The sequence below is a fragment of the Phascolarctos cinereus genome, unplaced genomic scaffold, assembly GCF_003287225.1.
Source record: "Phascolarctos cinereus isolate Bilbo 61053 unplaced genomic scaffold, phaCin_HiC Scaffold_4;HRSCAF=312, whole genome shotgun sequence".
Taxonomy (NCBI): Eukaryota; Metazoa; Chordata; class Mammalia; order Diprotodontia; family Phascolarctidae; genus Phascolarctos; species Phascolarctos cinereus.
This window is the reverse complement of record NW_027555847.1, coordinates 132292847-132320733: the sequence shown is the minus strand read 5'-3', so window position 1 is coordinate 132320733 and position 27887 is coordinate 132292847. Positions and strand designations below refer to the sequence as shown.

At 37.2% G+C, this 27887-nt stretch overlaps 1 protein-coding gene across 1 annotated transcript in view; it reads right to left on the bottom strand.

The window, feature by feature from the left end:
• Nucleotides 1-25361, bottom strand: part of LMF1 (lipase maturation factor 1) — a 729514-nt gene extending 704153 nt beyond the window's left edge. The window contains exon 1 of the mRNA XM_021006793.2: nucleotides 25147-25361. Within this exon, the coding sequence (XP_020862452.1) occupies nucleotides 25147-25318 (172 nt within the window). The 5' untranslated portion in view covers nucleotides 25319-25361. The remainder of the gene's footprint in view (nucleotides 1-25146) is intronic.
• Nucleotides 25362-27887: the final 2526 nt, after the last annotated feature.

Below are 27887 nucleotides of genomic sequence, written 5' to 3'. Positions count from 1 at the left end.
TCTGGTCAAAAGAAAATGGCCCAATTAGCTTTTGCGGCTTCCAAGTCACACTGCATTTCCTCATCCTCTACTTATCAGAATCCTTGGTTTCCTTCCAACTCAGATAAGGTTCAACCTCTTCCACATAGCCTTTCTAAATCTCCTCACCACTTAAGTCTCCCTTTTCTCAATGATCTTCTATTATCATCTGCATACATATAGTATTCACCCCCCTTTCCCCTCCAGCTACATTCTTTAAGGGCTAAGATGTTCATTAGTGTTTTATCCCCATTGCTTATACAGGGCTTTGCTTACTCTGTTGAATTGAATATAAAAATATAAAAAAAATTGAAATTTGCAATCTATTAAAAACTGAATTTTTTTTATGTGAAATACAATCTAGTCATGTCTTAATTGTCATTGCAAAATTGATTTTTGAACCTAAGTTTATTCCTATTATATTTATTTATCCCTATTAAAAAAAATTCTTCTCCTATTCATAGCTGACAAAGGTGTATCCATCCCTGATCCTCAAGTTTACCTTTTATAAATATACCTTTTTAAAATATTACCTTTTATAGCTAAAACCTGTACCCATCCAAAAAAGGTTAAGTGATTTGCCCAAGTATATACAAGCTTGCAAGTATCTGAGGTTACATTTGACTGCAGATCCTGAGCTCTATTTAAAGAAACTTCCTTTAAAGTTTTAAAGAGCTTCCTTTAAAACTCTATTTAAAGAAACTGTTCTTTTAAATATTTAGATGCTATACTGGTACATATATATTACATATTGATATTACCTATGGTACCCTTAAGTATAAGTATACTTATCTAGTTTAACCATGTCTATTTTTACTCTTAGGAAAGGTAGCATGGCATAGTAAAGAGAAAGCTGGCACCTTAGCCAGGAAGACCTAGATTTAAGTCCCACCTTTAACACATACTGACTGTGTAACCCTGGATAACCTTTCAGTAGTCTAGGAACCTCTCTAAAACTATAAGTTGCAGAAAAAGTGTTGACCTACACTGAAAGAGGTTATTTATCAGGAGTTCCCTCTACCAGGGCTTCTTAAACTTTTTCCACTAGCTACCCCTTTTCATCTGAGAAATTAAAATTTTTTTTTTGGCTAGGCAATGGGGTTAAGTGACTTGCCCAGGGTAATACCGCTGGTGAGTGTTATATGTGTGAGGCCGGATTTGAACTCAGGTCCTCCTGACTCCAGGGCTGGTGCTCTATCCACTACACTACCTAGCTGCCCTAGAAATTTAAATTTTTATGCCACCCCGTGTATATAGGTATATAAAATATGTATTCAAATCAAACATTTACTGATAATGAATCACAAATAAATTTATTTTAAAACAATTCTTTGCTATACATGTAATTTTGCCATTTATTAAAGATGAAAACAAATCTGTATACTAATGAGATAGATGCACTTATTTATTTTTACATAAAGAATTAAATCTTGGTAGAATATTTGATACTACAGGATGTATAACATCTTCAATGTTTTTCAGTTGATTGATATTTTGATTTTATAATTGTGAATGCTGAGAATGTTGCTTAACAAAAATACATAGTACAAAAAGGCAGAAGAGTGTTTAGGGCCATTTCAGAAATTGTTGGGAATTCTATCCTAATCCCAACCCAAAATTCATTTAATGGTTTTTTTAAGAAACTCAAGTTTTAAACCTGTGTCCCTTGTTAACTCAGTAAATTCTTTCTTGAACTTTTAATTGCAGATGACTGACTTTTTTATTTCAATTGAGTATGGTTTATGAACCCAGCTTAGTTTTTTAGAATCAAAATTTGAAGGAAAGTATTTCTGAAACTGTATCTCCAGGCACTTCAGATGATCAGTTATAACTTACAATTAAATCTTTGGGAAGGTTATTTTCAATTATAAAATCATCTGTAGCCGTAAACATTTTTTTTTTTGGTGAGGGCAATTGGGGTTAAGTGACCTGCTCAGGGTCACACAGCTAGTGAGTGTTATGTGTCTGAGGTCAGATTTGAACCCAGGTCCTCCCAACTACAGGGCCTGTGCTCCATCTACTGTGCCACCCAGCTGCCCCATCTGTAAACATTTCTAAAGAACCATTTTCCACCCTATTCTTCCATATGTAACTTTTTAAAGTAAGATATTCAATTGTATCTTTTAACATAAATGTGTCACAATTTTTTCCTTGAAGTAACATGTTTAAATCTTTGAGTTTTTCGAAAATATCCAATAAATAACAGTTTTAAAAGCCATAATTCATTATGAAAAAATTTAACAAAATCAGACTTCTGCTCAGTCAAAAATATAACAATTTCATTTTCAGTTTCAGTAATCTGTTTAAACTTCGTCCTCTTGAGAGCCATCTTACCTCTGCATGTAGTAATAAGCTTTTATCACTGGAATCCATGTCTTTCCAAAGTTTTGAAAACAAACAACTGCTAAGAGCATGGCTTTTAACAAAGTTAATGATTTTGATAGTATTTCGAAGCACAACATCTAACTCTGAGATATTTTTTGGCTACAAGTGCCTCCCAATGGATCATACACTGGGTAAAAGTGGTATGTCCTTGCCACTAGCTTTAACTTCTGCTACAAATCCAACATTCTTACCCATTATTGCTCTAGCACCATATGTACTGACTCCAAAGCGATTTTTGTAAACTTTCATTTGTGAAAAATTCATCACCTTTAAGATATATATCTTTCCTTCTTGTGTGCCCTTCCAAAGGGTGACAAAACAATAATTTCTCGTGTATGCTTTCTTCATAAATATGTCTTACATAAGGTAACAACTGTGCTATGTTAGAAATATCAGTTGTTTCACCTAACTGAATTGCAAATTTTGGACTGCCCTTAAGCCTAGTAGTAAGCTGCTAGAATTGGTCATTACTAATTTCAGAAATTCTTTTGGAAACAGTATCACTTGATAAAGGAATTTTATGAATTTCATCCCCATCCTTTTTCCCATGAACACTTTCTAACATTTTAATAGCAGCAGGTAACACGAGATCTTCTATCACATAGGGCTTTTTAGTTTTTGCGATTAAATAAGAAGTTTCATAAGATACAAGTAAATACTTTCTGTTGACAGTAATAAATTTCTTAAAACACTGTTTTTCTTTATTTGAAGATTTTAAAAGTCGTTCAAAATGTTCCTTTGGTTTATTGCAGTATGCTGTATGCTTGTACTAAGACATCATTTTAGTTTGGCTGCTTTCATGCCCTCCACAGCCAAAACTTCATTACAAATTAAGCAAAGAGTCTTTTCCACACTATCATCATTATTAGAAGTAAATCTATATTGAAAAAAATTTGACATATTTTCTTTTTCTTGTCAATTTAGGTGTACTACAACCTGATAGCGAAGACTCTGCCACATTGTCATCAGTATTTTTACCTCTTCTGTCTAAATTTAGCCACTTATCCATAACCAAAAAATATTTTTGTCCTAAAATATAAATAAATATTGCTAATAATTTCTCAAATAAATACTAGCTTTAGTTTATGAAATTATATTTGTGAATAATTTTTAAAATTGATGTTTACACTTTTATACATAACGGTGATGACAGAAAAATATTAAATGGCTTTTGTTTTTACTTGCTGCAATTAAACTTATGTTTCTGTAAAAGAAGGAGATAACAGCAATTTTTAAAATCAAATATTCTAAAATAATACAATCCAAAGATATGCTTATTTGATACTTACATGCTGAGGAATGACAGTAGGAAAATATTAAAAGTCTTTATTTTCCATAATTAAACTACTATGGTTCTGTAAGAGCAGAAAACTTTGTATGTAGAGTAAAAATCACTGCAATTCATAACATACAATAATCTCGAATCTGAGCCAAGGTGTTTCTGGCAGCGTTTGTTAGCATTGCATGGCATGTCAGTACGCACCATGCAAAATGCACATGAGCTGTGTGTTCAGAAGCAAGGCTGCAGTGAAGTCATGTGATGCAACATGGGCAAGCACTGCCAGAAACACCTCATATTCATTATGCATTTGATTTTGATTTAATTTTTGGTCGTTGCACATTCAGAAACCTTTTATTGTTGTCAAATTTTTTCACAAACCTCACATTCAGTTATGTGACCAAGAAGTGCTACCCTACACCAACAAAATCTAACTGTGGTTCCTTGATATTCGAATTGTTTCTTTCTGGCTACTTGCAGTATGTTCTCCTTGACCTGAGAGTTCTGGAATTTGGCTACAATATTCCTAAGAGTTTTCTTTTTTGGATCACTTTAAAGAGGTGATCAGTTGATTATTTCAATTACTGTTAATTTATTATTGTATATTATAAATTATTATAATTAAGAGAAAAAAACTACCACATACCTCCGAAATCTAAGATCTACTCCATAACCTTATATTTATTGCTGTTTTATCTTATTTCATGATTGCTATGCTTGTTTTTTAAATTACTAAATAAATTCTGCTTCATCCCCTCACTCTAATTGTGTGAATCTTCATGTTTTAAGTATATCTCTCCTAACAATATGTTGCTAGATTTTGCTTTCTAGGACATTATTTACCTCTTCTGTTTATGGATGAGTTCATCTCATTAACAACCAATGTTATTATCATTTATTTAACTCCATCATATTATTACAGTTTTTCCTCTTTTTACCTCCATCTCCACTTTACAAAGGAGACAGAGAAAGATGATGAAATTGAAATTTAAAAGATTTTGTTATATCATAAAAAAGTAGAGAAATATGGGGAAAAAACTAAAAAAAAGTATATGATCAATGAAGGGACAGAGAGGATCACAGAAGATAAAATGAATAACTTTACATAAAATTAAAAAGGTTTTTTTCACAAACAAATCCAAGAAAGCTAAGATTAAAAGGGAAACAGTTAAATGGGGGCGGGAGAAAGGGGTAAAACCTTTGCATCAAGTTTCTCTGATGAAGTTCTTAGCTCCAAGAAATATAAGAACTGATTCAAATTCATAAGAATAAAATGCACTTCCCAGATAATAGATGGTCTAAAGATATGAACAGACAGTTCTCAAGAAACCCAGGTTATCTATAGGCATGTGAAAAAATGCTCCAAAACACTAAAAATCAGAGAAATGCAAATTAAAGCAATTCTGACATTTCACCTCAATTAATCCAATTGGCAAAGATGGGGAAAAATGACAAATGACAAATGTTGGAGGGGTTGCTTGATATACTGTTGGTGGATCTGTCAATAAATAGAACCACTCTGGACAGCAAATTGGAATTATACATAAAAGCTCACTATATAATCTTTGATCCAATTATACCACTATTAGGACCATACCCAAAAGAGATCAAAAAATGAAAAAAATATTCTATATATAGCTGAACAAACTGTATATATGAATGTGATAGAATATTATTATAAGAAATGAGGGAAAGAAATTATTTCAAAGAGACAGGGACAGATTTGTATAAACTGATGTAGACTGAAGTAAGGAGAACCAGAAGAGTGATTTATATTGTAACATCAATATTAAAAAGCAAACAATTTTGAAGACTTTTGTAAATTGTTGAAGAATGAAATGTGCAAAACCAGGCAAATAATTTATACAATAAAAATGTTGTAAAGACAACTTCAAAAACTATAAGAATTATGGTCAATGAATGTAATGATTATCCATGATTCCAAGAGTTAACCAATGAAAATTTACTGCCCAAAAAGGAAACCAAGCCCAGAAAGTGTCTTCATCAGCAATCATCTGAATTACTTGGCAAGTAGAGATGGCTGCAAAAGGTAGCACCAGATTAGAATATAAATTTGTCTCTAAAAATCTTATAAAGAAGTATGATGGGAGATTATGAATGACATTGTTTGTTGCTGTTTTCCTTTATTCTTGAAGGACAATGACAACAGGAAGATGATATCTTGACTTCCAATGAACTGGATTTAAGTGAAGCAGAGCTGTGTAAAGTCACCAGCCACTCTCTCTCCTCCAGAGACATCTGGGTCCAGTGGCAAGACAGAGATCAGGACAACTGGAGATCACCCCAGATGCAGTGGGAGACTTTGGCCTTTTTAAGCATGTCTTTTCTAGGTCTCAGTTTGCCTGAGGCAACACCCATTCAGTCACTAGGCTAGGTAAGAAATGAGGCAAAAGACAACCTCTTTTACCTACTCAAAAAAAAATCAATCTGGGAGGAAGACTCTCAGGGTTTCTGGTCAGAACAGAAACAACTGCTATTTATACTCACTCTGAGCCATCAAAACCCAAACAATGACCAACAGAGGCTTGGGCTGGGACTTATAATTGGCTATCAGTGAGAGCCAGTGATTTGGGCTTAAGGCATACTCAAGTAGCTCCAGTTGATTCCCAAAAAGACTTGCCAAAGCCTGGTTTTTCTAGAGTTCTATTCCAAGAAATCCACTTTTCTTTGGGCAGAGCACCCACATGTAAGTGTATGCTTCCTCATGTGGACAGAAGGAAGAAGGAGCAAGGAAGGAAGGAGCAGCATTACCCAACTGGAACTGGCCTGTTGGGTCCCCAATGGGTCAGCTACTACTACTCACAGATTGTTGTTTATCCTTCATTCTAGAAGAGGACCAATAAATGGCATTACAAACAAAAAGGATAATAAAACCAATTAAAAGAAAATCTAGCATGATATACACCAAAGCAAAATCATCTCAAGGACATTCAAGGATGAAGATGGAATGAGGGCTACAAACAAAAGAAAAATGGAAAAGAATTACAAAGATCATGCCAAACTGTTTTCTCCATCAAAGACAATGGAACCATCACATTTGTACCCAAATATCACAGTCCCACAAGTGCTTATAAAGGAAGCAGAAATGACACTAAAGGTGGGAAAATCAGTTATATTGGACCAATTACATATAGAGTAAATCAGCACTACAGGTGCCACAATTGTGAGGGTATTGAGGCATCAAGATACAAGGTATCTGAAAAATGGAAAGATTCCAAAAGGAATGGTAAAAATAATCTTAGAACTTATCAATACCAAAAAAAAAAAAAGATCAACCAAGAGAATATCAATAACTACTGACCTAACTGCCTACATTCCAATTTGTACAAATTGTCTATGAAAATTATAATTTGAGGACATTCCCAATAAGGATATTAGTAGAGAACAAGCAGACTTTTGCAAGTAATACTCAACAACGAACCACATCTTAACTGTTTTACAATTAACTGAAAGACATAAAGAAAATAAGATCTCATTGTGCTTTCTGCTTATTGATTACCAAAAAACTCTTTTCACTACCTGATTGACGGTTTCTTTTACAACAAAGTATATCCCGTTCATACCTCAAAATCATCTGATATCTCTTTGGAAGATAGAGCAACAGAAATAATCCTGATCATAAACATCAGGCAAGACATGAAACAAGGAGACAGATTTGTGATAAAAGAGATTTAGGGGACAACTAGGTGGCACAGTAGATAGAGCACTGGCCCTGGAGTCAGGAAGACCTGAGTTCAAATTCGGCCTCAGACACATAATACTTAGTAGCTGTATGACTCAGGGCAAGTCAGTTAACCCCAAATGCCTCAAGAGGGGGAGAGGGGGAGATATATATACATTATATATATATATGGAGAGAGAGAGAGAGAGAGAGATTTAGTACAAAATCCAGGAACAACTCTCTGTGGATGGTGAGGTCTTCCAGATATTCCTATTTGTTTTTGTTTTGTTTTGTTTTTACTTTTTAGGCATTTGGGGTTAAGTGACTTGCCCAGGGTCACACAGCTAGTACGTGTCAAGTGTTTGGTCTGAGGCCGGATTTGAACTCAGGTACTCCTGACTTCAGGGCCGGTGCTCTATCCACTGCGCTACCTAGCTGCCCCCAGATATTCCTATTTGTTAATGATATGGCATTAAACCCCAGGATATTGCAAAGCCTCCTGAAAGAGATCTTTAATCACTCCTGGCAGAAATCTTTAATCACTCAAAGGAGACTGGCCTGTCCATCCATATAGGAAATACCAAGTGGATGAAACATGTCTATTGCCAAGATTTTAAGGTAACTTTAAATGGTTACCTCATAAAGCTTATCTAACAGCATGTATATCTGGAACAAATAATAAAAATAGATAATGAATTAATCCCACTAAAATGGAGGAGAGCAGACTAGATTATCTTCATGAAGTTGCAAAACTTCTTTACTAACCCCAAGCTCTCCATAAAATTAAAGGCCTATCTTTGTAGTACTAACATTCTACCAGTGTTATTATATGGCAGCAAGATATGGGATACAACTCCCTCCAAATGAGTATTCCAGCAAGTGACAGAAATATACACAGTGAATATAGGCAAACTGCAACATACAACCAATCATGAACTCTAAAAAACAGGAGTAAAATACATCATCAAAGAACTGTTTTACAGGAAGAAAAGATAGGTTGACTGTGTAGCCATAAAAAGATATGGCAGAAAGTCAGGAAGAGTGATCTTCTGCCTGAGCATGGTAGCATGATGTTGTAGAATACTAGACTTAGAGTCAGGAAGTCCTGGATTCCAACCCTCCTTCAAACAAGCTGTGTGACATCTCTAAAATGAGAGTGGATTCAATGACCTCTAAGATCCTTTCAGCTCTAAATTTACGATTCTATGTTACTATGGTACACTTCCAATGTCAAGAGAAATCAAGAAAGGCTTCTACCATGTTGGAGGGAATAACTGCTGGGAAGCTATGGAAGGACATAGATAAGAGTCACACCAGGATGGGCATGCATGAATAGGTTAAATCTTCACCATCGGCATGAAATCCCAAATCAATGAGACTGAAGATCCATTTGAGTATTTTGAGTATAAGGCAGTATATATGTGTGCTGCACAGACATGTGTATTTATATACATACAGTATTTACAGTAGTGGCTTAAATTATACTCGCTAATCATGACTTCATGTAAATTTGTCTTGAAGCTTTTCATATTTTAATCAATTAAAACAGAATCAGCCATTTGAGTCCTAAAGAATAAATGAGAAAATAAGAAGAGATTTCTAATGGAAAATCTGATAAACTGAGCTAATCTCAGTCTTTCTCTACCCTACCTACAAACCGGATTTAACAACACTTATATAGCACACATATAAAAACACCAGTAACTCATAAATCATAAACTTCTTTAAAAGTCAGTGCTGCTTGCAGGCCATCTAAGACTGTTTCTTTCCTGACCTCATGGAAGCTAATCTTTTAAATGTGGGTCTCGTAAATTATTAACAGGATTTATTCTCACCTATGAAAGTACCTCATCATCTTTTTTCTAATCCCATAGAAACAAACAGAACATGTAATCTCTTACTCCATATGTTACTAATAACCCCTGGTAGTAGAAACATTACCCTCTAGAATCACAAAGCACTGGCAGTTATTTGGTCTATATTTTTTGCCCTGTCACCTTATTCCCATTTTCCAATCCAACCACAGTCTGTCATGGTATTGAGGAGAGAGAATCCCATTCTTCATGCTCTGTAAAGACTCAAAGATGTGAAATATAAAACTCTCTGGTCACATTTTTTCCCTATTATGTCTCAACTTAAACATTAGGCCAAACCACAGAAAGAAATTAAGTACAGGTATAAAGCATTCACAAGAAAACCAAACTAGTTTTGAGGATGTATTTTTATGGCATAAAGTCATACATCAGCTATCCCTATACCCTGGAAAAGTATTTTCCAAATCTTTCTATGTCAAAGGAACACAGCCTATTTATTTAAGAATAAAATATGATTTTGTGAAGGGGAGAGAAAAGTATTTATAAGAGTAGAAATATCATGATATATGATCAAAGGTAAGAACTTTCATTATTTCTAACAAAAAGAAAAAAACCCAAACTTAACAGCAATGTACAACCACAAAATGAAAAAGATTACAAACATTTAAACAACTGTTAATTTCATTATCTAACCAGAATAAAATTCCCATAGGCCAGTAAGCTTCAGTCCATTCCATGGACATAAAATGTATCCTTAATCCCAACCAGTCAACTGGCAACATCATGTTTTTAGACACACAAAAGGACTGGGCAAAACAGTGGAGACACATGAGGCAAAAGAGATCTATGTCCATTTTAAGGAAGTAAAAAATAAATAAAAATCAAAGCATAACTCCATCATTAGTGACTGGTTAAAGAAAAACATTTCTTCAGGTTTATCGATTCAAATCCTCCTACTGCTCTTCTATCTGACTAATTTTACTGCATAATTTTTCTTTTGAGTAACTAATTCCAATTTCATTTTGACAAGATAAATAAGAAAATAAGCTTTTTTACACTACAAAATAATAACAGCACACAATTATATAGAACTTTACAGTTTACACAGTGCTTTATATACATTTTCTCATTTGACCCCTACAACAACCCTATTAGGTAGCCAGTGTCTGAGTATTATTATTTCCACTTTACAAATACGGAAACCTGAGAGGGGAAATCATATAACTAGTCAAGTATTAGAACTTGTACTCAAAACCTATCTTTTCACTTCAAACCCAAGGCTCTATGATATCGGAACTGCCTCCAAAAGAAGACAATGATATGTAATATACAATTTAGTGGATATTTTAATGCAATTTAACTACTCCTTGAAAACAAATTATTTTAAAAGTCAATGTAATCTTTGATTTAAAAGCATAAGCACCCTTTCATCAGAAGAAAAATTATTTCCCTAGAGGAAAATAAATTCTAAATCTTAGTAAAATGAATGTACCAAACACAGGGAGTACTCTAAAATATTTTTAAATAAAACTAAACTATCTAAACCTGAGGCAGCTAGGTAGCACAGTGAATAGAGGGCTGTGCCTAGAGTTAGGAAGACTCATCTTTCTTAATTCAAATCTGGCCTGAGACACTTACTGGCTGTGTGACCCTAGGTCACTGTTTGCCTCAGTTCCTCATCTATAAAATGAGCTCGAGAAGCAAATGGCAAATCACTCCAGTATCTTTGCCAAAAAGACCTCAAATGGGGTCACAGCGAGTTGGACATGACTGAAAACAACACAACAACAGCAATCCAAACCTAGCTTTAATTTCTAAGCCCCATATTCTCTCTTACCATCATCATCACCCCTCTATGGCAATCAGTGCCTATGCCAGGGTGGGGAATCTGCAGCCTTGAGGCCACAGGTGGCCCTCTAGGTCCTCAAGTACGGCCCTTTGACTGAATCCAAACTTCATAGAACAAACTCTCCTAATAAAAATTATTTGTTTGGTAAAACAAAAGGCTGTACCTAAGTATCTAGAAGGCCACATGTGGCCTCGAGGCTGCAGGTTGCCCACCCCGGCCTATAACTAACAGACTATTTTATAAAATATAAAGTACATTGTCTGGCATAAGAAAAGTTTCTTTAGTTTAAAACTTCTTCCTCTGGGACCACTAAATTGTGGCTCTCACATTTCTAAAGAGAAACAACTCTGGTATTATCTCTATTTTGCAAGATCTTTTCATTCACATGACATTTTTAAAAGAGTGGGGGAAAGCAGGTTCAAGTGAAAATGAGTTCCATTTTAGACATGCTGAATTTGAGATGTCTTTGGAGCATCCAAGGTGGAGATACCTAACAAGAAGCTGGTCGCTTAGGCCTGGAGTTTAAAAGAGAGATTAGCATTAATTGTATAGATATGGAAATCATCTTCATAGAGATTATAGATGAGCTCTCCAATACAGAGAGAGAAGACAGCAACTATGATCAAACCCCTGACTAATACCCATACTTACGGGGTGAGACATGGATAATAACACAGCAAAAGAAACTAAGAAAGAATAGTCAGAAAGGAAGGGGAAACAGAACAGAACAGTTACAGATGTCAATGAAAGAGAAGATGTTCAGGAGAAGGGGGTTGGTCACTTGTGTCAAAACTTCAGAGAGATCAATAAAGAAGAAGGCTGAGAAAATGCTATTAGATTGGTCAATTAAGGGGAATTTAGCCTTGGAAATAGTTGTTTTAATCCAGTGGTGAGCTTGGAAAGAGGTCTGTGAGAGGTGAAGAAGTGGAGTGCAAGATGAAGTAGATGCAAGAGCAAATACAACTTTTTGCTAAGAGTCTGGCTATGAACTAGAGGAGAAATATAAATAAGGTAAGATAGCTTAAGGGAATAAAAGAACAAACTGAAAGGATACTTAAGAATTGGGAAGACCTGGGCATATTTATAGCCAGTGGGTAAGGAACTAGTAGATAATTAGAGATGAAAGATGTGGTAGGGATAAGCTCCCAGAAAAGACAAGCAGAGATAAGATCTAAGGCACAGGTATAGAAGGCTAGCCTCGGCAAAAAGAAGAGCCTCCACTCTCTCAGACTAGAGCAAAAGAGGAAGGAATGGGTTATGAAGAACAGTAAAGAGGAAACTTATTCCTGATGGTCTGTTTTCTCTGTTCTGCTCCCACTAGAACTTAAATGAAAACTGTAATCAAAATTTCTAATAATAGAGATTATTTTTCTTTTTGTTTCAGTCCTAGCAAACTGATCGTGAGAGCTATTAATGGGAAAAGTAAGGACATGGTATCACTACAAAGAAGAACATACCACTTGCAAAATATCAATAGGTAACTTATTAGTTATCTCTAAAAAGTTAACAAAATTAGACGTACCATCACAATATAACTTTTATTTGAAGGCGCATAGCAAGGATTTCTAGCTAAAAATTAAACTCTGGAATAGATTCTATGTTTTTTTGTGATTCTCCAAAACATATACCAAAAGCAGTGTGCTCTATCAGCTACCATCTGTAGCTACAGTTTTGTTATTTCTGCCCAGTGAAGGCCAAATAATCAATGTGAGCCTAGTCATTTTATCCACTTTGCTCCTAATATCCATTTGCATAAAAATCAATGACCAGCAAAGGTGAACATTTAGGGAAACAGAAACAAGGACACCCTAGGACAAGCCCTTTAGTTCCCAGTGAAGAATTACAGGTGACTGTGGAGTACTTACTCTTAGCAAACAAAGGCAAATTACTTTTCAATATCCCTGTGTTCTCACTACTTCCTTCTCTTTTAACAATATTCATTATAGACTAAAAAAACCATCAGCCAAATGAGGTATGTTTTCTCAGCTTCCTAGACAGCATAAGCACCCAGCACATTCAATAGCTGAGCAGTTGTGCTTGCCCAATCGTCAAGGAATAACTAATCTTCCACAATGAGTATAATTTGAAATCATCTGAGATAACGTGTTAAGCATGGCACAGAGGGAATAAAGATAGAGAGAGAATTATCAAAATGATTCTGAAAAGCTCAATAACCTACTTTAACTAATAATACTTGATCAAATGGTACTAGACTAGTCAGCTGGGGAAAAAATCTTACTGTGTACAGGCTCTAAATAAGTACTATAGAAGATTAAGGAAAGAAACAATTCCTTCTTTTAGACGGCAAAAGAAGTCATAGTTACAGATAAAACAACACATTTTTGCCCAACATATTAAACTGTTTTAGTCAACTAGCTCTCCAGAAAAGTTGGCCACAAGGGCTACTGGCAAGAATGACCAAGGAATGAGGAGTTTGCTTCCCAAAGGTAAGTAAAGCAGGGGAGCATTTTTCAGTGGCTGGCATAGAAAGCACCTCTGTCTCCCTCACATAATTGTTCTTAATAAAGACTGGCTTTCCTCTCAAGAAAGGAAGTTAGAGGGGATCAAAGCCATCCTAAGTTACCAGGGAGAATGAAGTGTTCTTTTTTACCTACATTGTAGGTTATCAGGGAGAATGAAGTGTTCGTTTTTTAAAAAATAGAAGGGACACTCTGTCAAAAAGCAAAAAAAAAAGAAAAATTATCTCAAGAAGCTAAGTAGAATCATGACTTGGGTCAGGATAGGATGGAAGAATGTGACACATTCTTCTGAAGAAGAAAGAGCAGCTACTTGTCCTTCAAAGAGTGATAAGGAAGATTCACTTATGCCACAAAGTAAAATGTCATCCAGTAAGAGTCCATGTAAGAAAAGAATAGTAGTAGTTCATGGTGATGCCCTGATAAGGGTTACAGAGGCAGCTATTTCTTCTTCTGACAATAAGAATACAAACAATCCCGTGCTCTCCATACTCACTAGAAGCAAGCTCCTCACCCTTTGTCATTAATGCCAGTAGCCCCAGCGGCCAACTTTTCTGGAGAACAATTTGACTAAAAAAGTTTAATGTCAATTGAGGGCATGTTTTAGCACATGATAAACTCCTCAGATTGGTCAAAAACTGGACTACTATAACACTTCTGGTGACTCATGCAGGCATCAATGATACTGTAATTATAATAATAACAATAACAATAATTAGTATTTATGTCATGCTTTAAGGTTTGCAAAGCAAAACTGTCATAACCCTTGCAAGTTGGTGCTATCATTATTGGAATTTTACAAGTAAAGAAAGTGAGGCAAGCAGAGGTTCACTGAGTTGCCCAGGATTACACAGATGTCTAAAAGCTATATTTGAACTCAGGTCTTCCTGACTACAGGTCCAGCACTCATTCCCTGCACAACCTAGAAGCCTCCAGAAAGCACTGCCAAAGATTATCAAATTTATGGCAGAAACTAAAGATTTTGGGAATCACAAGTGACTTTTCATTGCTGCTGGTGATCAAAAGCAAAGGCTTCAGAAAACAAAGGCTGCAAAGGAGCTGGGGCCCTTCCTAGGTAAAAACCAAAGCAAACACTCAGAAAGCACTGACTACAACTCTCCACAGATCACATGACCTTGGAAGACTGAAAATTTGCAGACACCCCAGAAGTAGTTCTGAATACAGCAATACGAGAAAGCCTGAAGCTTAGGACAGTGCCTCTCTACCCCTAGGTGAGCAGAGCCCATCTTTAACATAAAGTTCAAATCAAGAAATATATTAGAAAAATGAGCAAATAATAAAAAAATAGCACGACCATAAAAAGCTACTATAGTGGCAGGGAAAACCAAGACACTAACTCAGAAGATGACAATAGTGTGAAAACACCTACAACCAAAGTCTCAAAGAAAAATGCTAATTGGACCCAATCCCAACAAGAATTCCTAGAACAGTTAAAGAAAGAGATAGGAGTGGTAGAGGAAACACTGGGAAAAGAAATGAGTGATGCAAGAAAATTACAAAACGAGAATTAACAGCTTGGTAAAAGAGGGACCAAAAATACTAAAGAAAACTGTACCTTAAAAACAGAATTAGGGGGTAGCTAGGTGGTGCAGTGGATAGAGCACCAGCCCTGAAGTCAGGAGGACAACGAGTTCAAATCCGGACTTAGATCAAACATTTGACACTTACTAGCTGTGTGACCCTGGGCAAGTCACTTAATCCCAATTGCCTATGAACAAATAAATAAATAAATAGAATTGGCTAAATGGTAAAAGAGGAACAAAAATTCACTGAAAAAAAACTTCTTAAAAGTAGAATTAATCAAATAGAGAAAGAGTTACAAAAGCTCTCTGAAGAAAATAATAATTCCTTAAAAATTAGAATTGGGCAAGTAGAAGCTGATGACTCCATGAAAAAAAAAAACAATAAAACAAAGTCAGAAGAATGTGAAGGGGGCGGAATGGAAGAAGCAGAAAATGTGAAATATCTCAGTGGAAAAACAACTGACCTTGAAAACAGACTAAGGAGAGATAATTTAAGAATTACTGGATTACTTGAAAGCCATGATCAAAAAAGGAGCCTAGACACAATATTTCGAAATATTATAAAGGAAAACTGCCCCAGTATCTTAAATCCAGAGGATAAAATAGAAATTGAAAGAATCCACTGATCACCTCCTGCAAGAGATCCCAAAATGAAAACTCCTAAAAATATTATAGTCAGATTCCAGAGCTCCCATGTCAAGGACAAAATATTGCAAGTAGCCAAAAAGAAATTATTCAAATATTGTGGAGCCACAGTCAGGATCACACAAGATTTAGTAGCTTCCACACTAAAGAGCCTGGAATATGACATTCCAGAAGGCAAAGGAGCTAGGATAACAACCAGGCATAACTTACCCAGCAAAACTGAGTACAATCCTTCGGGGGAAAAAATTGATATTTAATGAAACAGAAGACTTTCAAGCATTCCCGATGAAAAGACCAGAGCTGAATAAAAAATCTGACATTCAAACACAAGACTCAAGAAAAGTACTAAATAGGTAAACATCAAAGAGAAAACATAAGAGACTCAATAAAATTAAACTGTTTACATTCCTATATGGGAAGATGATACATGTAATTCCTAGGAACTTTATGATTACTGGAGCAATTAGAAGCAGTCTACATAGACAGAGTGCACAGGTGTGAGTCAATTATGTTGGGATGATCTCAAAGGAAATGAATGGGTGAGAAAGAGGAATACGCTGGGACAACAGGGAAGGAGAGGTAGAAAGGGGAAAATTTTCTCACATAAGAGATGTGAGCAGGAAAGAGCTTTTATGGTAGAGGGGGAAATGGAGGAAGTGGCAAACATATGCATACGCATATACATACACACACTTTATGATGTGTATGTAGAAAGACACTTCAAACTGAGAGAATTTAAGAGATAGCGGGGGAGGTAAAGCGTGGACTTTGAATGACATATAGGTGACCTTTCCAGAGCTCTAAGCACATGGAAAAATCTGACCCCACCACCACATTCCTTGAGTTCCTGTGCTTGGAACCACAAAGACTAAGAACAAACTTTCCAGGTAGTACTATTTTTTCCTTGGCTGAGCTTTCATCTCATTCAACAAGTCAAAAACTTCTGGGCTCTCATATGTTCTATTGCCTATTCTGTATAAGTTTCCCTCCCCCTCCCCCAATTTCACCTTATAGTTGTATTTCTTACTTTGACAAGTGTTTGTTTGCTACCCATGAGTGTCTTTTGTGTAATGTATCTGGTAGGTGAGAAACTAAGACGCCAGTGAAAATAAGCTAACCATTACCTTCCCATTCTGGGATGGGACTACCTATCCTGAGCCCCTAAAAGAACATTATATTCCTAAAACGCAAATATCTGATTGTAACAGATACAGAGCAGTTCCAGAGAAAGAGGGGGGGTAGAGGTGGTAGGGAGAGAAAGAGAGACAGTGTGTGTGTGCATGTGTGCATGCATGCGTGTGTGTAAAAGAGTAATAGCCCCGTCACTGCCATCTTCTACTCTCCAGGAAGGTAGAAATCAAAGTATCCCTTGGAAACACGGAATGGGACATTCCATGACATTCTCATTTAAATAAATCCCTGCAACACAAGCTGTCCTGAGTGTCTGTGGCCCAGTTCAAACTCTTACAGAAATGTTGAGTTACTGCTTGGGAGTGTAGTATGTTCCTCCCTCACCAGAAGGCTATAAGCCAAGAATGGACAGCCACTTGTTGGCTATGTTACAAAGGAAATTATTACTCAGACATGGCTTAGAAGCCTAGATAGCCTCTGAGTTCCTGATATTAGTGAAGCTATAGAGCACTATATGACAGGTGATACACTATATTAGAAGATATGACAGAACACTACATTAGAAATAAGAACCTGATATATTTTCGATCTTAACTCTGAATGGCCTTAACTGACTCACATTTTTCTGGTGTTCTTCTATTTCCTCTTCTATAAAATGTTTCCAAGGGATACTTTGATTTCTACCTTCCTGGAGAGTAGAAGATGGCAGTGACTGGGCTATTACTCTTTTACACACACGCATGCATGCACACATGCACACACACACTGTCTCTCTCTTTCTCTCCCTACCACCTCTACCCCCCCTCTCCTGGTCATTCCTAAGAAACTATGAGATTACATAATTTTTGTAACATTTAGTTTCTCAGAAAAAAATACATTACATACTTATATAGGAATAATATTACTAGTTGACTTTAAATAGGGCCTTGAATTAAAAGAATTACATAGATGCATCATATAGAAATTTATTGGTATTTTATCTATCTATTTTTTGGATGAATTCAAAAATAGAAATGGTATTTTTATCATCCACTCTTGAATGGTACAGGAATTTTGATACAAATCACACAAAATGAGGTAGTAAAAAAGGTGGTTTGGATGAGATTGGGTGGAAGTAGTGAGAAGTCACTATTTGGCTTGTTTTTACATGCTGAATGAATTCCCAGCTTATGTGCTGAATAATAAGACAGGATAGAACATGTTCACATATGTTCTGTTACGCAATAAAACTCTCAACATGTAGCAGATTGCTCTGTCAGTTGTGTGCCAGGTTTCACCTGGTAAATATAATTATCATTTCTAATCTTGTTTTCTCAAGTGTTGTGTATTTTGTTGATATTGGTATATGTTACTTAAATTCTCAGTATGGTTTATGTGTATGTCAATCATCTTAATAGCTTTTGTTATATATGCAGTGAGCTAACTTAAATTTCAAAGACAAAATTTTACTCCTCTAATTAAAGAACTTTACAACTTTATTTAGGTTACAAAATAGGTGATTAGAATAAGGCCTGAGCCCTTCATTTGCACTGTATCACTTGTTTTAGGCTAATGACTGGTTGGACATATGATCTCATCATATGTAGTTCCTATAATCTGGAGAACACAAAAAGATCATTTAATGAATTGCTATTTTTGCTGAACAAACATATCAGAGATAATCTTAAAGTCTAAATACACTATGCAATAACAAAATCTACCATCAGCTATAAGATCTGCTTTATACAGTGAAAAGTTTTACACCATACTGAAACCACCAGAAACTTGGAATTTAGATAACTTAAACTTTCTGAATCACACTGTAATGATGACAGTCAGTATGACAAAGGAAGAGTCCTCCAGAAAGGCTGCAATCCCCTTTCTGAAGAGATTTTTCTATTTTCAGATACTCACTTAATAACTCAAGCAGACCTAACTGATCTTTTTAACGTCTTATCCAAAAATCAAGCTGAACTTTCAACTTTTGTACTAAAATCCTAGAATCCCCTACAATGGGCACCAAAATATGTTCAAAACTCGAAACTTCTCTTGAAATGTATTAAATACAAGAGGTATTCTTGTCTTATCTGTGGGGATCTGAAAGTGACTGCTCTTTTACCAGGATTACCACACATATTTATTTAATGGTACAGCAGAATCATAAAATAAACCCACCATATTAAAAAACATTGATTTTAAAGGAAAGAACAGATTTCATAAAAGAAAAATGTGGTAAGCTAGCACAGAAAAAAATTTAGCATCATTACACAATAAACTTGTTTTAAGGAAAGACTCCAAGGTGACAAATCAAAATGGGGGCAGATTTACCAAAAAATAAATTTGCAAGAATCACTGAGGCAAAAACCAAAAATGGAATATTTGAGGGTTCTCAACTATGGGGAGTGATAAAGAAAAACATTTTGAAGAAGTTAACTGAAATTCAAGAAGCTACAAAGAAATAATTTTTTTAAGTAACCAAAAATCTGGAATAAAAAAAAATTACCAAGAAATAGCAATGCTTTTTCAAAAAACTACATATAATATGTACATATATATATATATATATATATATAAAATATAACATATCATGCAAGATTTGTTTCTTGTATTCACATTTACACTTCTAAATGGAAAACTTGTGCAATATCATTAATGAGTTTGTAGAACACTTCCATTGTGAAATATCCACAATGGAAAAGTAATACCAGGACAAGTGGAATCCAAACACGCTCGCTGATGACTGTTAGACATTGAGGAAATAATTTTCATAGGTGAAATACAACAGAAATTATCAGTAGATACATTTTAGGTGAATTAAAGAAGCAAAATTTTGTTTAATTAAAAAATTTCTAAAACAGCAAGTAAGAATCTAAAGCCATATTTGGAATCAGCACAAAAGACTACTGATGTTCAACTTTCTTTTATAGATGTGACAGGAAAAAGTTGTTTTTGGTTTTTGTTTTGTTTTTTAATTGCCCACAGTAATCTGTTTTGGATTTTCTTGCCACTCATTTCCCTCATAAGCACAAATTATTCACAACATATTATGTGTGCATAAGTCTTTTTTAAAATTAGAATCATAATTCAATGGATTTTAGAAAGGTAGAAAAATCCTTGTAGGTACTTAAGGAAGAAGGAAAAGAATGGCCAATTCAGTCCTGTCCTTCAAAATCCCTATTCCGTGAAGATACGTAAGACAAAAAAAAAAAGTTTATTCTTTCTATACTCCCCCATAGAAGAAAAATTCTCTATAAATGATGAGGTCCTCCAGATGCTCAGCTTTAGTAATGATGCTGTGCTAATCACATATAGCTTAGAATGAGCACTACAGGGTGTCTTCAGTGGTTACTCTAAAGTGATCTGCTTAACAATCTGCACAAGAAAACTGAAGGAATGAAAAAATATCCGTTGTTGGAACTTAAACCAGTACTAGACCTGAGGTAAACTCAGTCTGGGGGTGGTATTATTGCATGGTGCCAAAATCTGCTGCTAAGATTACAATAGCACAATATCTTGTCTCCTGAAGCTTTTTTACTTCTTTAAGTGGAGGGGAAACAAACATGTCAACAAGTCTGTCTTTAGTTACTTCCCAAGTACAAATCAAACATAAAATTTCTGCGAACGTTACTAATGGTTTTTTAATGTAAGTAGATGTTCTCTTCCAAATCAGTTTTGGGGCAAGTTTCAGAGTAATAGGGAGGAGTGGCAAAGAATAGGAGGTTCATGGCACCAAAACAGTCAAGAAGTTCAGGGGTTCTGTGATGGGAATGTACTTTTCCTAACACTCTGCTACCAGAAGCTTGTCCCTGAACTGGACTGGCACTGTCAGGTGTTTGGTCAGTCAATCAAACCTAGATTCCAACCAAATCCCTAAAGTGAAAAGTCATGGCTTCATCAGCTGATGAAATAATCTAAGCTGCTCCTTCTCCCTCTCCCAATTCCTACCACAATAGAATGAGAAGACTTATTAAGTCCAACCACTGAATTACAGGCTACACACACTGCTTCTGTTACTTGAAAATCACATTAAAGGACAAGTTGTAGTAAATGACTATCAGAATCAATTGCCCTTAGCTTAGTATTCAAGAAAATTATCAGCAAAATTTGAAAAAGGCATAATTAACATTCCCCAAGAAGAATTTAATGAAGTGGAGAAACAAATGTTTTGTGAATTTAAAAGGTCCAGCTAATTCAGAAGGAAGTGTCTACTTTTGTGCAGAGCAAGAACAAGGGCCCTGGTGCTACTACATAAGCTGCCACCACTGTCTGTCTCTCGACAAATTCCTGTCAATCTCCTGCCATTCTTCCAGAGTTTGATGGTACTTCCTGGACTTGCTGTGTGACTAAAGGCAGCCACTTCTAGTGATGATAAAAGAGAAGAGTAATAACAATGATGGGCACTTATATGGTGCTTCACAGTTTCACCACTTCTAGGCATTTGGGCAAATGAGGACGCCTGGAGCCTAAGGATCAAGAACAGCCTCATTTGTTGCTTCAGAGCTGAGGGAGGAGGATAAGCCTTCCAGGCAGGGGGGACAACCTGTGTAAAGGTGAAAAAGCTGTATCTCCTGAGTGAGGAACATTAAGGTCTCAATGGCTGAACTTCATGAAGAGCTCATGACAGAGAGCAATGTATAAAAAAACCGTAAAACAAGGTTGAAGCCAGGTGGGACAGGCTTTAAATGACAAACAGAGAAATTTATAGTAGCAGGGAGCCACAGAAGTTTACTAGGCAGGACAGTGATAGGGAAGAAAACCTTAAGTACAGAAATCAATTAAGAGTCAAATCAAGACTCAGTGACAATCTTGACTATCTATATCCTTATCCATTCATACATATATCAATATACATACATAGGCATAAAAAGGAATGCTCAAAATAAAAGGATGAAAAACATAAGTGCCAAATAGCAAAATGAGAACACAATCATGAAAAGAGAAAGAAATGACATGTATAGCAAAGGACAAGTGGAAAGAGCCCTGAATTTAAAGTGAGAAGATTCCAGGTGAAATCTTAGTTTTGCAACTTACTAATCTTCATTGCCTTGGGCAAATCACTGCCTTCCTGGACCTCAGTTTCTTCATTTGTAAATTGAAGGGATCTGATTAAATGATCTGCGAGGTCCCTTCCAGCTATAAATCCATGATAATATGATTAGGAAATAGAAAAGAAAGGCGTTTGTGAGGAATAGACAATATTATTGAGACTGTTTTCTATTTTCAATTTTTTGCAAGTACAATTAATGATGGTACTGTGGAAGAAGTGAGAAAACCTGGGTCTGAGTCCTGGTTCTGCCATTCACTAGCTGACTTACTAGTCCACTACTTAATAGTGACCTTCTACCCTGGCCCATTTGAAACTCTGTAAAATGATCAAAGATTTATGATTGGAAGGATCACTAAGATTCCTTCAGTTCCAATATCCTTACATTTGTACATAGCTTTATACTTTTCTAAATATTTCATACCCATTACCTCATTTGAGAGACAGCATATGTGTAACAGAAAGAATGCTGGGTTGCATCAGGCAACTAGGATTCAAATCCCAACTCTGACCCTTATGACCTGTATGATCTTGGGCAAGTTACTTAAGCCCTCTGCCTTAATTTCCTGATGTGTAGAATAAAGGAGTTGGACTAAGGATGTGTAGAATAAAGGAGTTGGACTAAGGCCCCTCCAGTTCTCTTATCTATGATCCTACTCACTCCTCATAGCTCTGTAAAGTATATTGGTTATTTCCAGACAGCTTACTTTGAGAAGTTTTTTACTTATTCAATCAACAAGTATTTATTGAGCACCTATGTGCCAGTCACGGAGCTAGGCACTAGGGATAGAGAGACAAAAATCAAACTGACTTTCTGTTTTCATCTTTGTATCCTCAGCACCAAGGTTATTTAAATGTCAGTTTCAACAAATCAACAAAGACAAAAAGAAGTACTTAACATGATTTGAATTGTAAAAAACACCCATACTTTAAGTTTCTAGGTTTTTCCTTAACTCATCATATTGTATCACGTAAGCAAAAATAATGAAAGAATGCTATGTAAAGTCTGAACAAAATGCAGTAGTGTGGAAAAGGAACAGAGAACCCCATTGGGGGTATTATAAAGTAAAGTAAAATATCATGGGTTCTGTGAAGGGCTGACTTAAACCCTCACGCCAACGTTCATATATGCATGATGTCAGTTTAGTAACACAGGAGTTGGTGACAGTATAGAAGAGAAAAGAACTAGAATCAGAGCTAGAAGACCTGGATTGGAGGCCCCACTTTGTAAACAATGGCAAATATTTTCATTTTGGGGGGGGCCTTAACTTCTTTATCTATAAACTATGGGGAACTGGACTGCATGCTTTCTAAGGTCCTTTCCAAGTCCAACACATCTATGACAGCAATTAAAGGAATATGCACCAGAGTCCATCATTATAAATGACTAGAAACAGTTTATTTTTGTTTACAACTATTTAACTTTGAAATTTAAGAGTCTTAAATTACAATATAAAATTTTTGTTGTCTTATGATGTCTTTTTCTTTTCTTTCATAAACAAGGTTGTATAGATCAACATTTGTGTAACTTGGATATAATTTGCCTTCCTGTTTCAGACTATTCTATATCAAAAACTATCTAAAATCTCGGATCTCCTTCGGCCTCTAGGCAGACGTCAACTTAGCCACAAGACAAAAATGTCAGTGATAACCCATTTAGTAGTAATGACAATGACTTTGTAATTACTTTTGGTGAAATAGGCCCTATTTAATAAATTATAACTACATAGTTTTTAAATACATATCATAGACTTCGGATACTCCTGCCTAAAAGCCCAGGTCACACAACCACATAATTTAGTCCAGAAATAAATGTTTAACTAGAAAGATCACCTGGTGGACAAGAAAGGTGATTTTAACATTGTTTTGATTAGAAATTAAATACTTGCAGCAATTCATCAGAGCACCATAGACTCACATAATCCTAAACCCCTCTCATACAGAAACAACTCTTTAGAAACACCATCTATGAAATATACAGGTTTCAGTAAGGCAAAATAGAGAGAAAAATAATTGTTCTGGGAACCAGTACAAGGAAGCTTTGATTCACTACTATCCATCCTGGATGTCCTGAGTCAGTCGTTTCAATCCCCTGAACCTCTCAAATTTTCCACCTCTGGAAAAAAAAAATTGCCCAACTCCTACAAATAGAAAAAATGAATATCAGTAAAAGTGCTAGCAAACATTCTAAGTCTTTGTAGCAACAGCTAGCAAAAGAGATATAGCTATGAGGCAGATATAAGTTAGGGGCAGAACATTACCAGGTGTAAGAGACCCCTTTCCATTCTCCAACCTGTCAAATATAGAGACCCATCTTTTGAAGGTAATGGGGTGGCGATGCCCAGGTCCTGAGAAAGGATCCCCTCCAGCGGGGTACTTTGGCTCTTCCAGCCAGAAATAATGAGTTGAGGAATAAAAATGTGGTGGGTTTACCCCCAAAGATTCATTCCCTTCCTAGGAGAATACCACATTCAAGTCCTCACCTTTATAATTTGTATTTTTCCCATATCCCCCAAAGTCCTTTTCACCCAGAGTCTTAAGCAGTACACAAGCCTTTATCATCAAATGCTTGATCTATAAAAGTGGGAGAGGAGGAAGGGAAGAACAAAATATCTGAAGTCTGAGGAACTTTCTCAACTTTAATTTTACCATCTGTAAGAGGGCAGAGGGGCAGGGCAAAGAAATTGGAGTAAATGATTTCTAAGATTGTTTTGGAATTAGGGCAAGTATTCGTAATGAGGGTCCTTTAACTTGTCATTATTACTATGTATTTCAATATAATTGTTTCCCTTTGTAATCCTATGAGTTTTATTTTACGCATTTAAAAACACCGCTTTGAGGAGGGGTCCACGGACTTCAGCCAAAGGCTTTTGTCAGGTTCTCCAAAAAGGTAAAGAATCCCTGCTCTAGAACCCTGAATTCCACCCAGATAGAATGCTAGCGCTAGGAGGGGTCTTCCGGAGCATCTCCTACCCTCCCATTTGACAGCTAGGAACACTGAGGCCTGCCCCTGGTTAATGAGCTGCCCGACCCGAGGTCAGGGAGCGCGGGATCCAGGCCCTCGGACCCTTGGCTGGGGAGGGAGGGGGAGATAGTGGGGGAAGGGAGAGTGCCCCACAGGGGCACGTGGAAGGTGGGGCGAGTTTTCTTCTCTCTTCCCAAGGCGAGAGAGACGCGCCAGGCCGGGAATGGAAGGGGGAGGAGCCAACGGCGGGGCGGGCTGTGCGGATCGCGGCCTCAGAGGGCGGGGACGACGCGGGGGGCGGCTCCGGGTCCTCTCGGCCCGGCTTAGGACTCACAGTAAATGAAAGCCAGGGCCCTCAGGAGCACTATCCTGGTCAGCCAGAAGGTGCCCGGCAGGAGACCGGGCGGACAGGTCGGAGGCTCCCGCCCGGGGGCCTTCAGGAGCTCGGGCTGGGGAGCATCGCCCCCTCCTCTCCTCTTCCTCAGAGATTCCATGGGCGCAGCCATAACTGGCGGGGGAGACTAAAAGAGGAAACCCTTGAGGCGCATGCGCACGCACGGACGCCCGCTAGCTTGCCCACCACGAGAAGACGACTCTGGAGGCCGCGGAAGTGGAGGTCACGCCTCTGTGGACACGCCCCTTAGAGGCCCCGCCCAAAGGCTCAATAGTGGGCCACGAGGCCAGAGCGGGAGTGTGAGAGGGAGTGAGTGATAGTGAGTTTTTCCTGCTCCCTGTCCTCTGTATGTCTGTCACCCCCAAGGCGGGCCTTGATTTCAAAAACTTCGGTGTTGTCCTGTAGGTTTATTGCAAGCATAACTAGCATTCAAGGCCTCACTTTATCAGGGTCTAAACACTTGGGGTAGTACAGGGGATTAGGGATTAGAAACCCCCAAATGGAAATGTGGGGCAGTAGTTAGAGCCCAGGGTTTGGGGTCAGGAGAACCTAAATTCAGATCCTCAGGTTTGTCACATGTTCCTTTTGGGCAAGTCGTAATTTACCGCTGCAAGTTGCAGCATCTATAAAGTGGGCGGGGGGGGGGTGCGGGAAGAGTTTTCTAAATCAGTTCTCTTCTCCCCGTCCCGCCCCGCTCCCCTCCTCCCCTCCTTGGCCCCACAGTCCTCTCCCCACCCGCAATTACCCACATACTTCTGAGATGAGCCAAATTACTGCCTGGGAATGAAGCAGCAAAGATTTCCTGCTTTTTAGATATAAAGCCCTCTCTGAGACTTCCCTCCCAATCCATCCCACCCCTTTCCTTAATCAGTGACTCCATTTATTAACGAACGATTACTTGTAATAAAAATAAAAGATCACCCTACCAGGCAGTAGTTCTGTAGAGGAGGGGAAGGGAGATATATTCCCAGCCTCTTGCACCTGCTCACTCCCTAAGTGGAGAAAACAAGGCCCTGGAGTGGTGGAGAGTGGCAGCTGTCTGTATCAGCCGGTGCCATCCATCCCCTCTCTCGTCAGAGCTGCCGAAGAGGGATCAGTCAGTCCCAAGCAGAGTCCACCGCTCCAGGCTTCCCCCTGTTCAAACCGTTGGCTGACTCGAGACTCTCCTTTCCTAGCTGCATTGGGTAACTTTCTCTGCTCTCGCAGAAAGTCACCTGCCAAGACCACGAACTCCGAAAGTGAAAAAATTGGTTGAAAACATTTGTTTCCTATTACAGGATTAAACTGGGCTCGGTTGTCTCCTTTCCCCCGCCCTCACCTTCACCTCTTAGGGGAGAAGCATTTCAGAGCTTTGCTGGGACCAGCCGAGGATATCCCTAATTATTTCTATTAGGGAGAGGTTTTCATACTTTCTGTTTTCAGGTCACTAGGGCTGAGCATTCGTTTCCAGCCCGATGGCATGAAGGACAGACGGCCATCGTGGGATTGCTGATCCTGAGTGAAGGGAAAGAACTAGCCAGCCATCAGCTCTCGGTGAGGTGATTGTATTCGCCGTGCCCTAAAGAACCTACGATCATCCCTTCAGCAATTCCCACCGAGATCTGCAGAACATACCTGTAATTTGTTATTCTACTTAACAAACAAAACCATGCCAGATGGCTTCTCTAAATGGGAAAGTGTATTCAAATCCTTAGAGATTCCACAAATAAGTCATTGGCCAAAGGATAGGAAAGGAACAGTTTTCAAAGAAAGAATTGAAAAATTATCAACAACCAAATTGGTATTATGAGAAATGCAAATTAAAATAACTTTGAGGTTTCAATTCAAACCCAGTAAATTGAGAAAGATGCTGAGAGACTAAAACAGTCATGATGCAGGAGCTAATATGCTCTTGGTAGAGCTGCAAATTGCTGCAAACTTGTTTTGGAAACCAATTTGAAACAATTCAAGAAAAGTCACTAAATTGTTCATACCCTTTAACCCAGCAATCTCACTACTGAGCATATATTCCTAGACGATCAATAACAGAAAAGTCCCATATAGACCATAATATTCATAGCAGCACTGTTTTAAGGCAGCAAAAAAAGCTAGAAACAAAGTAAGTGCCCATTGATTGGGAATAACGGAACAAACAGTGGTATATGAATGTAGTGGAATATTACACTATAAGAAATGAAGAAAATGAGCAATTCAGAAAAGCAAGAGAGGACCTGCATGAAGTAATGCATAGGGAAATAAGCAGAACCAACAGAAATATATACACAATGAGTACAATAATGTAGAAGAAAAGAATGCTAAAAGGGAAATGAATTCTGCTTAATACTAAGAAACAGGCTCAGGGAGCAGATGATAAATGGCATTTCCTCTTTTGGTAACCAGGTGAGAGATGACAAGCACAAAACATTTCATACTACATCAGGCTTGGTCACTGTTTAGTTTTCTTTAACTTTTCCTTCGTTATTGGAGAGCATTAGTTGAGGACATTTGGAAATGTTGAGTGGTTTCAGTTGTGTCCAACTCTCCGTGATCCCATTTTGGGGTTTTCTTGGCAAAGATACTGAAGGAGTTTGCCATTTCCTTCTTTATAGATGAGGAACTGAGACAAAGAGGGTAAAGTGACTTGCCAAGGGTCACACAAAAAGTGTCTGAAGTCAAATTTTAACTCGTCTTCCAGACTCCAG